Genomic DNA, 17,305 nt, shown 5'->3' with positions numbered 1-17,305 from the left:
AATCTAAAATGACTGCCCGTGTAATAATGTTGGATAGCAAAGAAATCTACAATGACTACCAGTGTAATAATGTTGGATAGCAAATAATTCTAAAATGACTGCAAGTGTGATAATGTTGAATAGCAAAGAAATCTAAAATGACTGCCAGTGTGATAATGTTGGATAGCAAGGAAATCTAAAATGACTGCCAGTGTGATAATGTTGAATAGTAAAAAAATCTACAATGACTGCCAGTGTGATAATGTTGGATAGCAAAGAAATCTAAAATGACTGCCAGTGTAATAATGTTGAATAGAAAAGAAGTCTAACCTGATTGCCAGTGTGATAATGTTGAATAGCAAAGAAATCTAAAATGACTGTCAGAGTGTTAATATTGAATAGAAAAGAAATCTTAAAGGACTGTCAGAGTGATAATGTTGAATTGCAAAGAAATCTAAAATGCCTGTCAGTGTAATAATGTTGACTTGCAAAGAAATCTAAAATGACTGCCAGTGTGATAATGTTGAATTGCAAAGAAATCTAAAATGACTGCCAGTGTGATAATGTGGAATAGCAAAGAAATCTAAAATGACTGCCAGTGTTATAATGTTGAATAGCAAAGAAATCTACAATGAATGCCTGTGTAATAATGTTGGATAGCAAAGAAATCTAAAACGACTGCCAGTGTAATAATGTTGGATAGCAAAGAAATCTACAATGACTGCCAGTGTAATAATGTTGGATAGCAAAGAAATCTACAATGACTGCCAGTGTAATAATGTTGGATAGCAAAGAAATCTAAAATGATTGCCAGTGTGATAATGTGGAATAGCAAAGACTCGAAAATGACTGCCAGTGTTATAATGTTGAATAGCAAAGAAATCTACAATGAATGCCTGTGTAATAATGTTGGATAGCAAAGAAATCTAAAATGACTGCCAGTGTAATAATGTTGGATAGCAAAGAAAACTACAATGACTACCAGTGTAATAATGTTGGATAGCAAATAAATCTAAAATGACTGCCAGTGTGATAATGTTGGATAGCAAAGAAATCTAAAATGACTGCCAGTGTAATAACGTTAGATAGCAAAGAAATCTAAAATGACTGTCAATGTGATAATGTTGAATAGCAAAGAAATCTAAAATGACTGCCAGTGTAATAACGTTAGATAGCAAAGAAATCTAAAATGACTGCCAGTGTGATAATGTTGAATAGCAAAGAAATCTAAAATGACTGTCAGTGTAATAACGTTAGATAGCAAAGAAATCTAAATTGACCGCCTGTGCAGTAATGGCCGCAGCTTATATCATTCCCAAAGGTTACTTCCTCTACATAGCATATAGTTGAAGTCTTCACCTGTTGCTTCAATGAATAAGAATGATAAATCCTCAAAAAGGAGGTTGTAGTTATACAAGACGGATAATTAGTTTAACTATTCGTAAAACTGTCTACTTCTGTTTTGTCCAAAGCAATCTTCTCCTCCCGTGTCAGGAACAGTTGATTAACCTCCTCCAATCGTAGCCCTTGTGTTTCCGGCATGAATATAAAGATGAAAATCGCAGCAAGCAAAGTGCATCCCGCATACAGCCAGAAGATACCTACAAACCAGAAAAGTTACCAGAAACAATTTGACAGAACCAGAGTAATGAACGATTGAAAAAAAGATCGCCAGTATCATGCCTTTTAATGAATGCAAGCTTAGCTCTTGTTTATACTGACGGTGATAGTGGACATTTGCAAATTACTAAAGACATAAGTTTAGAATTTAGTTCTGTATCTGAAGTTAAAATAGACATTTGAGATATAGAGAATCTCACCGGATATATATATATATATATATCAAATATATCAACACGAGTTGATAAAAGTGGAAAAATGCCGAGGCTTTCTTTGGAAAAAGAAAGATGATCATTAGGCTTTTGAAACCTAAACTTAATTCAACAATATTTTTTTTCAAAACTTCCCTATGTAGTTCTATGTATATTTGTGCACTAACACCATACTGTATTTACGCCTCATACAGATGTGCATGGACAATGGCGAAACAGTTTCAGAACATTGGTACCAGGACTGACAGAAATTCCAGCATTGAACTCTGTATCTCTATCTACCAAGAATTAGAAAATCGAACCAGATACCAAAAAAAGTCTTTAAAGTATTCTGGAAAAGCTTTTTGGGATCACTTACCATGGGCCGTGATGGCGTCAGCAAGTGTCAGGAAAGTCATAGCGACTACAATCTGGGATATCCATATGACTGAAGTAGCTATTGAACTGCATGTGCCGCGTGCCCAGAGAGGAAATACTTCAGATATAAAAACAAAGATCACGCCAACACCTGAAATATAAACGAAATACATAATGTAGATATTGAAGACAAAAATCTTTATTTGGAAAGTTTTGAATGAATACACACATTTAATCGATATTGAATTAACTTAAATTAGGTCCAGCTGCATTGAAACTTTGTTGGACAATACGTGAATGATTGAGTGAGTATGGTTTTACGCCGCTTTTAGCAATATTCCAGCAATATCAAGGCGGGGGACACCAGAAATGGGCTTCACACATTGTATCTATGTCGGGAATCGAACCCGGGTGTTTGGCGTGACGAGCGAACGCTTTAACCACTAGCCTACCCGACCATCCCTGTTGGACAATCAGCTGATGTAGATACGTTATATGCAAAATTTCGCATCTGATGTCATGATATCCGGTTAAATGGAATTGTACACCCAAAATTACCAAAACATGTGAATGTCTTAGAAAAAAATATGTTTTACTATCATCTGACCAATCACATGTCATTACCAAGTCACTACAAATAATATCTCTGAGGAGACACATCTTGGTAATGAAATATTGAATGTCCATTTTCTCACCGCTACTAAATACAGCCAAGTATAGGGAGGACCCAATCACTGGAATCCATTTATAGTCACTGGGACAAGCTTGCGTCAACAGGGTAAAGTCTGAACTGTTAAAAGAGCTGGCGGAAGAACATCTCCCTGTTGTAGCACTGCCGTTTACCGACACGGGGACACACGAGGCTCTTGAGAGGACGTCGTAGCAGAAGCCGCATTGTGAAGACTCGATGCATTGCTCACATGTTCTGAATTGATAAGTGATACGGAATTGTAGCTCACCTGGTTTCACGATATTGAAATTACTTCAAAAGCCACAAATACAACTAATTAATTTCCGTTATATTTGTCTGAATATTTATACTGATACTGTGTATCCATCGTTATAATGATTATACATTTATTAATTCGAATACATATAAACATGCACCATGACATACAGTTACATACAGTTATCATCCATTGTGAGATATATTGTGTTGGGACCAACCAGCTCATAATAAGGAGATGAACCTATGTTTTGAATGTCAGTTTGGAACTCTTTCATATCTTAGGTGCCAGTCTGTAATGAGGGCTTGCATTCCATTCTCAAATGGTATCGTCCGTAAAGGGGTAACGGGTTGTTAAATTGTCACAACTAACAAACATCAGGTTCAGAAAAATAAATAAATGATGTTTTGTTTATGCACTTTATTCATCACGCAGGGATACGTGATAATTTCAAAGATGTAGCGAAAAAGTTCAAATATTTTTGCACACCCGAATAATGGACCGATCTCATGATCTTGGCCTATTCTCGGAAGTAGGTGTTTACCGTTACATTGCACACCCGAATAATGGACCGATCTCATGACCTTGGCCTATTCTCGGAAGTAAGTGTTTACCGTTACATTGCACACCCGAATAATGGACCGATCTCATGACCTTGGCCTATTCTCGGAAGTAAGTGTTTACCGTTACATTGCACACCCGAATAATGGACCGATCTCATGATCTTGGCCTATTCTCGGAAGTAAGTGTTTACCGTTATCTTGCACACCCGAATAATGGACCGATCTCATGACCTTGGCCTATTCTCGGAAGTAAGTGTTTACCGTTACATTGAACACCCGAATAATGGACCGATCTCATGACCTTGGCCTAATCTCGGAAGTAAGTGTTTACCGTTACATTGCACACCCGAATAATGGACCGATCTCATGACCTTGGCCTATTCTCGGAAGTAAGTGTTTACCGTTACATTGCACAACCGAATAATGGACCGAACTCATGACCTTGGCCTATTCTCGGAAGTAAGTGTTTACCGTTACATTGCACACCCGAATAATGGACCGATCTCATGACCTTGGCCTATTCTCGGAAGTAAGTGTTTACCGTTACATTGAACACCCGAATAATGGACCGATCTCATGACATTGGCCTATTCTCGGAAGTAAGTGTTTACCGTTACATTGCACACCCGAATAATGGACCGATCTCATGACCTTGGCCTAATCTCGGAAGTAAGTGTTTACCGTTACATTGCACACCCGAATAATGGACCGATCTCATGACCTTGGCCTATTCTCGGAAGTAAGTGTTTACCGTTACATTGCACACCCGAAAATGGACCGAACTCATGACCTTGGCCTATTCTCGGAAGTAAGTGTTTACCGTTACATTGCACACCCGAATAATGGACCGATCTCATGACCTTGGCCTATTCTCGGAAGTAAGTGTTTACCGTTACATTGAACACCCGAATAATGGACCGAACTCATGACCTTGGCCTAATCTCGGAAGTAAGTGTTTACCGTTACATTGCAACTGGAAATTTTAAAAGATGCAGCCGAAGCATGCTTGGCGGAATATGCAAGATTAACTTGATAGTATAACTAAAGCTGACAGTAGTGGACACCTGATTACTGTCACCTTGCATAATGGAAGAGTAGAGGCGCTTTTGTTCTGAGGAGTCGGTTGAATGTTGATTTGTGTGCCCTGTGGACTTAGCGATTTCACGCCTTCTACGACAGAAGTGTCACTGTGATGGCTCTTGCACAGTGATTGGTGTCAAATACGATTCTGAGGATATTGTTTTGGTCATTTGTGAAAGTGTGTTGTGATCTAGCGTCTTCAAAGTGTACCAAATCGATTCGGATACACTGTCATGTTTCCGAAGTGTTGAAAGAAAGTTGGATTTGGTGGGATGTAATTTCGAATAATATTTCTGAAATGATGCAACAGAGCATGAGGGTGTACCGATGGCATAAATGCGTGCTTTCGCCTAATCCCGTAACCCCCTGGGTGTAGCCTGTGGGTGTTTCATTGTAATGTTTTCCACACCGTCATCTCCTGTTTCAACGGTAAACGAAGGCAGAGATAATTCTTTTTGAATTTCGCAACCTCGCCGACCAAACCCTAATGTCATGTCAAACCATACTTAACGTTGAAGATTGGCCTAGTGAATCTACAGACCGACATTCCCTAATTTTTGACATATTCCCATGAGGAATGGTCTCATGATGGTATCTGGGGTCAAGGCCAAGTTGATTTATTTCTCTCAACATGGCGAGAAACACTTAGGGGGCTTTACAGAAGACTTGCTAAATAGTTGATATTCCGTTCAAACGTCGGCGCCCGAATGTTACGATGTTTCGCCGCTCTCAGATCAACAAATGATCATTTTAAGTAGAACTGGTCATCTGCAGTAAGCACGTAGGCGTAAGGGCGCCTTAGACGTGCATTCAGTTCGTCAACTGGAAGTGATTCAAAGTCTGTGGATTTTCCGTTTTCGCTCAACCATTCTGACTGGGAAGGAATTAATACGTATCCGGTAGGAGTTGTGAGAATATAGTCCTTAGCGCCGTTCCACAAAGCGATCTTAGCGCTACGACTATCGTAAGCCAGTGTTAAAGTATGGGAGTTACGATCACCTCAGCGCTACGACTATCGTAAGCCAGTGTTAAAGTATGGGAGTTACGATCACCTCAGCGCTACGACTATCGTAAGCCAGTGTTAAAGTATGGGAGTTCCGATCACCTCAGCGCTACGACTATCGTTAGCCAGTGTTAAAGTATGGGAGTTACGATCACCTCAGCGCTACGACTATCGTAAGCCAGTGTTAAAGTATGGGAGTTACGATCACCTCAGCGCTACGACTATCGTAAGCCAGTGTTAAAGTATGGGAGTTCCGATCACTTCAGCGCTACGACTATCGTAAGCCAGTGTTAAAGTATGGGAGTTCCGATCACTTCAGCGCTACGACTATCGTAAGCCACTGTTTAAGTATGGGAGTTCCGATCACTTCAGCGCTACGACTATCGTAAGCCAGTGTTAAAGTATGGGAGTTACGATCACTTCAGCGCTACGACTATCGTAAGCCAGTGTTTAAGTATGGGAGTTCCGATCACTTCAGCGCTACGACTATCGTAAGCCAGTGTTTAAGTATGAGAGTTCCGATCACTTTAGCGCTACGACTATCGTAAGCCAGTGTTAAAGTATGGGAGTTCCGATCACCTCAGCGCTACGACTATCGTAAGCCAGTGTTAAAGTATGGGAGTTCCGATCACCTCAGCGCTACGACTATCGTAAGCCAGAGTTAAAGTATGGGAGTTCCGATCACTTCAGCGCTATGACTATCGTAAGCCAGTGTTTAAGTATGGGAGTTCCGATCACTTCAGCGCTACGACTATCGTAAGCCAGTGTTAAAGTATGGGAGTTATGATCACCTCAGCGCGACGACCATCGTTAGCCAGTGTTAAAGTATGGGAGTTCCGATCACTTCAGCGCTACGACCATCGTAAGCCAGTGTTAAAGTATGGGAGTTCCGATCACTTCAGCGCTACGACTATCGTAAGCCACTGTTTAAGTATGGGAGCTCCGATCACTTCAGCGCTACGACTATCGTAAGCCAGTGTTAAAGTATGGGAGTTCCGATCACTTCAGCGCTACGACTATCGTAAGCCAGTGTTTAAGTATGGGAGTTCCGATCACTTCAGCGCTACGACTATCGTAAGCCAGTGTTAAAGTATGGGAGTTACGATCACTTCAGCGCTACGACTATCGTAAGCCAGTGTTAAAGTATGGGAGTTCCGATCACTTCAGCGCTACGACTATCGTAAGCCAGTGTTAAAGTATGAGAGTTCCGATCACTTTAGCGCTACGACTATCGTAAGCCAGTGTTAAAGTATGGGAGTTCCGATCACCTCAGCGCTACGACTATCGTAAGCCAGTGTTAAAGTATGGGAGTTCCGATCACCTCAGTGCTACGACTATCGTAAGCCAGTGTTAAAGTATGGGAGTTACGATCACTTCAGCGCTACGACTATCGTAAGCCAGTGTTTAAGTATGGGAGTTCCGATCACTTCAGCGCTACGACTATCGTAAGCCAGTGTTAAAGTATGGGAGTTATGATCACCTCAGCGCGACGACCATCGTTAGCCAGTGTTAAAGTATGGGAGCTCCGATCACTTCAGCGCTACGACTATCGTAAGCCAGTGTTAAAGTATGGGAGTTACGATCACTTCAGCGCTACGACTATCGTAAGCCACTGTTTAAGTATGGGAGTTCCGATCACTTCAGCGCTACGACTATCGTAAGCCAGTGTTAAAGTATGGGAGTTACGATCACTTCAGCGCTACGACTATCGTAAGCCAGTGTTTAAGTATGGGAGATCCGATCACTTCAGCGCTACGACTATCGTAAGCCAGTGTTAAAGTATGGGAGTTACGATCACTTCAGCGCTACGACTATCGTAAGCCAGTGTTAAAGTATGGGAGCTCCGATCACCTCAGCGCGACGACCATCGTTAGCCAGTGTTAAAGTATGGGAGTTCCGATCACTTCAGCGCTACGACTATCGTAAGCCAGTGTTAAAGTATGGGAGTTACGATCACTTCAGCGCTACGACTATCGTAAGCCAGTGTTAAAGTATGGGAGTTCCGATCACTTCAGCGCTACGACTATCGTTAGCCAGTGTTAAAGTATGGGAGTTACGATCACTTCAGCGCTACGACTATCGTAAGCCAGTGTTAAAGTATGGGAGTTCCGATCACTTCAGCGCTACGACTATCGTTAGCCAGTGTTAAAGTATGGGAGTTCCGATCACTTCAGCGCTACGACTATCGTAAGCCAGTGTTAAAGTATGAGAGTTCCGATCACTTTAGCGCTACGACTATCGTAAGCCAGTGTTAAAGTATGGGAGTTCCGATCACCTCAGCGCTACGACTATCGTAAGCCAGTGTTAAAGTATGGGAGTTCCGATCACCTCAGTGCTACGACTATCGTAAGCCAGTGTTAAAGTATGGGAGTTACGATCACTTCAGCGCTACGACTATCGTAAGCCAGTGTTTAAGTATGGGAGTTCCGATCACTTCAGCGCTACGACTATCGTAAGCCAGTGTTAAAGTATGGGAGTTATGATCACCTCAGCGCGACGACCATCGTTAGCCAGTGTTAAAGTATGGGAGCTCAGATCACTTCAGCGCTACGACTATCGTAAGCCAGTGTTAAAGTATGGGAGTTACGATCACTTCAGCGCTACGACTATCGTAAGCCACTGTTTAAGTATGGGAGTTCCGATCACTTCAGCGCTACGACTATCGTAAGCCAGTGTTAAAGTATGGGAGTTACGATCACTTCAGCGCTACGACTATCGTAAGCCAGTGTTTAAGTATGGGAGATCCGATCACTTCAGCGCTACGACTATCGTAAGCCAGTGTTAAAGTATGGGAGTTACGATCACTTCAGCGCTACGACTATCGTAAGCCAGTGTTAAAGTATGGGAGCTCCGATCACTTCAGCGCTACGACTATCGTAAGCCAGTGTTAAAGTATGGGAGTTCCGATCACTTCAGCGCTACGACTATCGTAAGCCAGTGTTTAAGTATGGGAGTTCGGATCACTTCAGCGCTACGACTATCGTAAGCCAGTGTTAAAGTATGGGAGCTCCGATCACTTCAGCGCTACGACTATCGTAAGCCAGTGTTAAAGTATGGGAGTTCCGATCACCTCAGCGCTACGACTATTGTAAGCCAGTGTTAAAGTATGGGAGTTCCGATCACTTCAGCGCTACGACTATCGTAAGCCAGTGTTAAAGTATGGGAGTTCCGATCACCTCAGCGCTACGACTATCGTTAGCCAGTGTTAAAGTATGGGAGCTCCGATCACTTCAGCGCTACGACTATCGTAAGCCAGTGTTAAAAGTATGGGAGTTCCGATCACTTCAGCGCTACGACTATCGTAAGCCAGTGTTAAAGTATGGGAGTTCCGATCACTTCAGCGCTACGACTATCGTAAGCCAGTGTTAAAGTATGGGAGTTCCGATCACCTCAGCGCTACGACTATCGTTAGCCAGTGTTAAAGTATCGGAGTTACGATCACCTCAGCGCTACGACTATCGTTAGCCAGTGTTTAAGTATGGGAGTTCCGATCACCTCAGCGCGACGACCATCGTTAGCCAGTGTTAAAGTATGGGAGTTCCGATCACTTCAGCGCTACGACTATCGTAAGCCAGTGTTAAAGTATGGGAGTTACGATCACTTCAGCGCTACGACTATCGTAAGCCAGTGTTAAAGTATGGGAGTTCCGATCACTTCAGCGCTACGACTATCGTTAGCCAGTGTTAAAGTATCGGAGTTACGATCACCTCAGCGCTACGACTGTCGTTAGCCAGTGTTAAAGTATGGGAGTTACGATCACTTCAGCGCTACGACTATCGTTAGCCAGTGTTAAAGTATGGGAGTTACGATCACCTCAGCGCTACGACTGTCGTTAGCCAGTGTTAAAGTATGGGAGTTACGATCACTTCAGCGCTACGAATATCGTAAGCCAGTGTTAAAGTAGGGGAGTTACAATCACTTCACCGCTACGACTATCGTAAGGCAGTGTTAAAGTATGGGAGTTATGATCACTTCAGCGCTACGACTATCGTAAGCCAGTGTTAAAGTATGGGAGTTACGATCACTTCAGCGCTACGACTATCGTAAGCCAGTGTTAAAGTATGGGAGTTACGATCACCTCAGCGCTACGACTATCGTAAGCCAGTGTTAAAGTATGGGAGTTACGATCACCTCAGCGCTACGACTATCGTTAGCCAGTGTTAAAGTATGGGAGTTACGATCACCTCAGCGCTACGACTATCGTTAGCCAGTGTTAAAGTATGGGAGTTACGATCACCTCAGCGCTCAGATGGCTTTGTTGAACGGGGCCCAGCTGCAGACCGTTAATTGTGCAGATGAATAATTAATTAGATCTATTCATTTGGAGCTTTATTTGGTTTAATTTATGAATTTTGATGACTTTTCTATGCAATGGAAAGGCCTAGAATTTCCTATTTATATTTACTTGTTGATATGTGCAGTCCTGAGTGTGCTTTTGGCCTCCCTTCCAAGGAAATAGAATCTAGGCTTCCCTCGTCAATTGTTGCAAAGCGACTTGCTGTTGACGACTTAGTTAGTTGGATGATGGTATCTGTGGGAAATATGTTTCAACTAATTTTCATTCGCAAGCAAAATTATGTACTCAAAAGATTATTTTTGGTTCATGCAACGCTATTTACAATGGGACCGTGACTGAATCAATTTTTTCTGAATGAAATATTTTTTAGGAAAATATTATGTAGTTCCTAAATCGGCAGTTGTAAAATAATTTTACAGCTATTATAGTTATGTACTGCTACCGAGGATTTCAAAACATTACTTTTTCTCCTAAATGTATGGTTTTGTTTGAATTACTATTATTATTATATGTTTATGTGGACTGAGGTGTTTGGTGTCGATGTAGGCCTATCATCCGTTAACAGGTCATGATCAGTGGCCATATCCTCAACGAAATCTGATAATAAATTCAATTAGATTTATTTTACAATCAATGGCTTCATCTATTTTGCCATGAGATTTAATTGACGTAACAATTTATTTCTTGCTCATTCTTTAGCAAAGCAGACGATTTTTTATATCCAGCCTTGTTCGACTGAATTTATTTTTCTCTGATTGAGGAGTTATTTGTTTCTAGAATCACCTGATTATGTGATTGCGCAAGTGATCCGTTGAGTTCATCATAACTAAGTCCATCGTCGAAAAAAGATGCGAAATGTCCGACAACAAATGCGCCGCTATCCATCGTCGTATCGGTAGTTTGTTTGGTGTCCGCCATGTTAATGTGCAAACGTAAATAACCGCATAATACTAGTATATGTATAACAGTGCAGCCGACAATGAGAGACCTTTACAATGTGATTATATACCTCTGATTGACTTCAGTTAGCCATTGAGAATTAAGTATTTCCTCAAGTCATGGTATAATATTCATGATATATACATTATGCCCTCTGAACATTATTTTTCCAACGAATGGGTTCAGTATATTTTGTATCTATGTGCAAAAAAACACTCTAAAAACTCGTGTCATGTCACCTATTAATCTCTATATTGGGTTGCACTGTTCATATTTTAACTCACTTGAAACAAAGGACAAATTACCTTAAATTACACATGGAAGCTGTTGTAGCGTTATTGATGGTACTCTGAATGTCATCACTAACGACGGGGGAATGAGTCGAGGAGAGGAAGAAGCCAAGTCCAAGAATGACCAAGGAAATTAACAGACCTGTTGACAATGAAAGTCATAAACACCGAAATAGGAGACACATTATTCAAATAGGAGACACATTATTCAAATAGGAGACACATTATTCAAGGACCCGTGAAGATCCGGGGTAGACTAGGTCTTCAGCAACGCATGCTTGCCGTAAGAAGCGACTATGCTTGTCGTAAGAGGCGACTAACGGGATCGGGTGGTCAGGCTCGCTGACTTGGTTGAAACATGTCATCGATCCCAATTGCTTGGATCGATGTTCATGATGTCAATCCCTGGATTGTCTGGTCCATACTCGATTATTTACAGACCGCAGTCATATAGCTGGAATATTGCTGAGTGGGGCGTAAAACAATAAACCAACCAAACCAACATTATTCAAGACACATTAACTGATTCAAGATGAAACTGTACATTGGCTTTATTGCACACAAGAATGAAAATGTGATGTCACGTATATGTGACGTCACCGATGTAATTTGAGTTTATTTCACATGACTACTATTATATGCAATTTGGATAATGTCACCACAAAACAGATGAGACTTAAGCAGAAATAATCAACAGTCATGAAGATACCGAGAGCCAACATTGACCTACGACGAAGCTACATACATGTTCAATGGAACGTGAGCATCATTTACCTATCTGTGAGGTGAGGGGAAATGGGGTTTAACGTCGCGTCCAAGATTATTGCACTTATATAGCGACGTGCATGCACGTGTGTGTGTATGTGGCTGCTTGTACTAGTCCGGAATGATGCCGATTTATAGTGCTAGCTCACTGAGATACCATGCCGCAGTTTAACATGACTACCCCACTCAGACACAGTATACTGACTCCGAGCCGACCAGTCCTTGTTTTAGCCCCTTAATGCCGAGCGCCAGACAGGGTAACAACAAGTACCATCTTTTAACATCTTTTGGTATCGAACCCCGGACCTTCCGCTCTCCGGGCGGACCCTCTACCACTAGACCACGGAGGCGGTTACCTATCTGTGAGCCAAGAAACAGAAGTTTGCGTCCCATTCTCTCCACCAAGCACGTGCTGATGAAGGCTGTTGCAGCCTGCAGTGCAGTTGGTATTGCTGTCATCCATATTGCATCTGTGACTGCGAACCCCCCTCTTTTGAGTATAGTTCCCGTGTAGTACCTACAAAAATGGAATTTGCTAGCGAATCGACCTTCCCAAAGATATCTCATTCTTACTTCTTTCTTTGTGAATTCTTATATCTTATGAAAACTCACGAATGTCTGCATATTTATTAAAGAAAGAGACAGTGTTTTATTCAATGCAACATTTTGGTCACTTAAATTAAAATCCAAATAGAGTATGTGAGTCCACTTACATAACGGGAGCCGCCCCTGTCACCTGTGTTATCATCGCCAAGACCATGGACAGGAACAGAGCTCTTCGGACTGGAGGCGTTGTTAGTATCCTCCCAATCAAAGAGGAACCATGTTCTGTGTGGAAGTAGTGTAAGACCAACTCAGACCATGACAAACATCAGAAAAGTTGGCGAGCGCTAAAAATACACGGATCGACTGTGCTCAACCTCCAACTCATTCGTGACCAACTCGTGTTATTCCGGGACAAGCCGAATAGCGACTCGTGCCCCTCTCGTGGCCATTTGTGCGACCGGGTTCCGTCTTAGCGCAAACGGGCATACCTAAAACAATTGTCAACTCGTTGCGTAATGGTTCACATATATTTCCCCATATATTATATATATTTCAGATGCAATTTAAAGCACATCGGGACATGCGGAATTATACAGTATAATTGACCACATTTAACTGTGTCTTGGGTATATTTTTAGAATTAACACATATGTTAAATCAAAAATTGTTTCTGAGGGATTCTTTGACAAAAGCTTGAAATCATACGCGCATTCTGATTGGTTTGTCGTATTTTCGCACATAACATTCATCGATAGGGGGACGAGTCTTCTTGCAGGTTACGGAAAGGGGCGAGTGGTGACGAATGTCTCCAACAAAAGCCACGCTCACTCGGAAGACCTCGGGCAAAGCCACGTGACTTTACCATAGTGGGTCATGTAAATTATTCCTTATTTACGCTTTCACCCCAAAGTGTTTCTGAAAATTACTTTGAAATGTTTTCGCTACGTCTGGAGAGGTGTTTACATAGTTTGATAGGGGGCATATAAAAGTATTTTTAAAACAGCCTTTAATTTGTCAGAGGCATAATGCATTATTACATAATGAGAGGAGGCTCAACAGTCAGATACATATTCTACATTTCATGGTAAAGTATAACGCCCTAAAAAAGGCAACAAGTTCATATTCTTCATTCACAATGTCAGGTGTTGTATTTCACACTTAAACAACATGCCAACAATGAAATGTAGAATATGTATCTGACTGTTGAGCCTGCTCTCACTATGTAGTAATGCATTATGCCTCTGACGATTTGAAGCTGTTTTCAAAACACATCCAGTATGCTTGTCGTAAGAGGCGACTAACGGGATCGGGTGGTCAGGCTCGCTGACTTGGTTGATGCATGTCATCGTATCCCGATTGTGCGGATCGATGCTCATGATATCAATCACCGGATTGCCTGGCCTAGACTCCATTATGTACAGACCGTCTTCATATAGCTGTAATATTGCTGAGTGTGGCGTAAAACAACAAACCAACCTATATAACCAGTGCTCTGATTGGCTGAATCGCTCATATGTTCAGGCCTGATGAATCACAAATGAATCACCCTCTCTCCCTCTATGAATTCGACAGAATAGTTCAATCACAGGGTCACTAAAATAGTAGCCAATTGCTGCATCCATAGGATTTTACTTGAAGACTATGCTTTGTGGTGGGGTTTACAATAGCATGTGCTCTACTTTAAATAAACTAAACAATAAATTTAGCATGAAGAATCCTTACCATACAAACCTATCCCTCAGAAAGACAATTTAAGACACACCTCAGCTGACAAACCTGCCGACTCCGGCTTGTCCGGCCTTTAACCCTGCCCATATTCAAATCCGGATCTGATCCGGGAAAAACCATCAACTGTCACTAACAGCCTGATTACTGGAATACGCCAATAAAATAATATGCTTTCACTATGGCACATGTTTTGCAGGATAGAATGAGATAAATAACTATATAACGATATTACAAACCTTTATCATGTTTCAGCCGTTTCCCTTCCGCAACAGTTCTTCTTATGTCGTTGAGTTCTATTTCGATTTCATCCGGGTTATTTCTCAGTCGCTTGAGGACTGAAACAGCTTCTTCCTCTCTTCCTCTGTCCATATACCACCGAGGAGTCTCCGGGAGGAAGAGACTTCCAACAAAAAGCACAACGCCAAGAGCACAGGGACATGCAAACATCCACCTGGTAGAATAATAAATGAAGTACTGAAATATTTCAAAACAATTGATAAGAGCGACCAAACCTTGAGCATATCAATCCTCACCTCCATCCTGCTTCCCCTAGTCCACTGAAAGCGCCTGCCCCGACTGATGACAGAAAAACCCCCATTGAAATCAGGACCTGTGTGAGACTACCAAGACGCCCTCTGATGTCCACGGGGGCACATTCCGATATGTACATTGGCACGACGAGGGATATAGTTCCTGTAAAATACCATTAGGGAGCATGTAAGTATTTCGAACGTCACAGAAATATTCGTCGACAGCAACAGGTTCCACAACGTTTCCTTAGATTCTATAGATTCTTTTAGGTCGTTATAGAATCGTTCGGTTGAGATAAAATGTTTGTTTGTTGTTTATTGCCGCACTCATCAATATTCCAGCTATATGACGGCGGTCTGTAAATAATCGAGTCTGGACCAGACAATCCAGTGATAGACATAATGTACATCGATCAAAGCAATTGTTTGTTTGTTTGTTGTGTAACGCCGCACTAAGCAATATTCCAGCTATATGACGACGGTCTGTAAATAATCAAGTCTTGTCCAGACAATCCAGTGATTGACATCATGAGCATCGATCCACGCAATTGGGATACGATGACATGCATCAACCAAGTCAGCGAGCCTGACCACCCGATCCCGTTAGTCGCCTAAACGACAAGCATGTCGCCTTTTACGGCAAGCATGGGTTGCTGAAGACCTATTCTACCCCGGATCGTCAGGGGTCAAGATAAAATGTGATTGCTGACAATAATGTGAGCTAGTTGAACCTAAAGCTGTCAAACCTGATGCGATGTGAAAGAAAAGATATATAACAAGGATTTGCACAAACAGGTCCCAGTTATTTTCATCAAATGTAAGCTTGTAAATTGAATGATAGTTAAGATCTACCAGGCAAGTCTCATGAAAACACCACAAGGAGCCGATCACATAATAGGTCCTGTACAGCATTCACACACTGTGGTGAGATGTTAAAACACTTTGCAAGTGTGCAACTGCGCAAATGCCACCTATATCTGATTTCTCAGTGAAATAAGTGAGTGAGTGAGTTGGGTTTAACGCCGCTTTTAACAGTATTCCAGTTACATCACGGCGTTTACCACTTCGGTGAAACCCACGAGCACGGGCATGGGACTGACAAATCTAGAAAAATATTTGGCGCGAACCGGGATTCGAACCCACAATCATAGGTTTCTGACGTGCCCAAGGGACGCAACTCTTCACAGCGAATCGCGGCGCCTTAGGCGAAAATAGTTTTCCACCCTGGATTCTTCATTAAAAATGTGAAGTTGTCAAGGTCGTCAGTCAGACATGTGTAACTATGTAACGTTTCCTCAGTCCATCCTGATTGAACAGCGCACTCAGTAACATATTAATGTTCCCCTCTGATATTTTGGAATGATATATTCGCCACTTTTTCCGACATGCCTTCATGTTGTTGACGGAAGTGAGAAAGATGTTATACACATTCACGTTGATAATGCTTGCATTTATCATTCAGTAACTGGTTACCTGCTCCCATTCCAGCCAATAAACGTCCAACAAGAACCACCTCTTTCGTTGGTGCTGCTGCTGATACGATGGCGCCAATACAAGTCAACGTATTGGATCCAATGATCATCCTCTTCCTTCCTAAAAGCTGGACCAGGTAGCCAGCAGGAAGAAGTGCTAATGCACATCCTACTGTGCCGAATGTGGCCATGAGCTGCTGCCACAATGTATCGAGTTGAAACGTGTCAACAAGGAGCAGCATGGCCCCCGAGATAATACCGAGAGTATAGCCTAGAAGAAGAGCCAGAACAGATGCAAATATTGTTGAGATGTAGACCAGCCATGGATGGCCATCTGTTGACTTCTGTTTGCCCTCATTGGCCATTGTGTCTTTCCTGATGTCCTATGAAACCTAAAAGAAAGACAAGCGAGTTATGGTAAAGGAATATTGGTTTGGTACACAAATTTAACTCCAGACAATAGAGACGGTGGGGTAGCCTAGTGGTTAAAATGTTCGCTCGTCGCTTTAAACGGCCCGGGTTCGATTCCCCACATGGGGTTAATGTGAGAAGCCCATTTCGCCCAACCTACTACAAGAATTACGATGTAACACGAACAAATATTGAAAGAAAGTAATTGAATGAATGCTATTTAATCAAAAATAACAATAGTCGGGCTATTCGCTTATTGCCGGTGATGTGTAATTTCGGGGTGGGGTGGGGTTGGCTGTAATTTCGTTTATCGGCCATTTCGTTGAATGCAGCTATAAGCACCCGATTCGCACTTTTTTACGGAACCACGTGCCCGCCGTGTGTTGACAGTGTGTCATGCCTTGCACGTGTTTCTTACCTTACAACAAGAAAGGAGAAAGATGTAGGTTCCCAGGGTCTTATTCAAGCAATTGTGGCTGAAATTGAACACCCAAGAGTTATTTACCCTCAGCTCTGCTCGTATAGCATTAACAATATCTCTGATATAAGGTATCCGCCGTATACTG

The 17,305-nt window shown here is 42.0% G+C and overlaps 1 protein-coding gene across 1 annotated transcript; it reads right to left on the bottom strand.

The window, feature by feature from the left end:
* Nucleotides 1–1,410: 1,410 nt before the first annotated feature.
* Nucleotides 1,411–16,714, bottom strand: LOC125380876 (proton myo-inositol cotransporter-like). The gene is made up of 9 exons (XM_048396632.1): nucleotides 16,330–16,714; nucleotides 14,860–15,019; nucleotides 14,563–14,777; nucleotides 12,766–12,880; nucleotides 12,409–12,569; nucleotides 11,303–11,429; nucleotides 2,864–3,093; nucleotides 2,170–2,319; nucleotides 1,411–1,580 (listed from the first exon to the last, which is right to left on the bottom strand). The coding sequence occupies exons 1-9, from the start codon at nucleotides 16,691–16,693 to the stop codon at nucleotides 1,411–1,413; spliced, it is 1,692 nt and encodes a 563-aa protein (XP_048252589.1). The 5' UTR covers nucleotides 16,694–16,714.
* Nucleotides 16,715–17,305: the final 591 nt, after the last annotated feature.

This window comes from Haliotis rufescens, unplaced genomic scaffold (assembly GCF_023055435.1).
Source record: "Haliotis rufescens isolate VD_foot unplaced genomic scaffold, xgHalRufe1.0.p SCAF_16, whole genome shotgun sequence".
Taxonomy (NCBI): Eukaryota; Metazoa; Mollusca; class Gastropoda; order Lepetellida; family Haliotidae; genus Haliotis; species Haliotis rufescens.
Note: the sequence above shows the minus strand (reverse complement) of the source record. Positions and strands in the feature narration are given on the sequence as shown.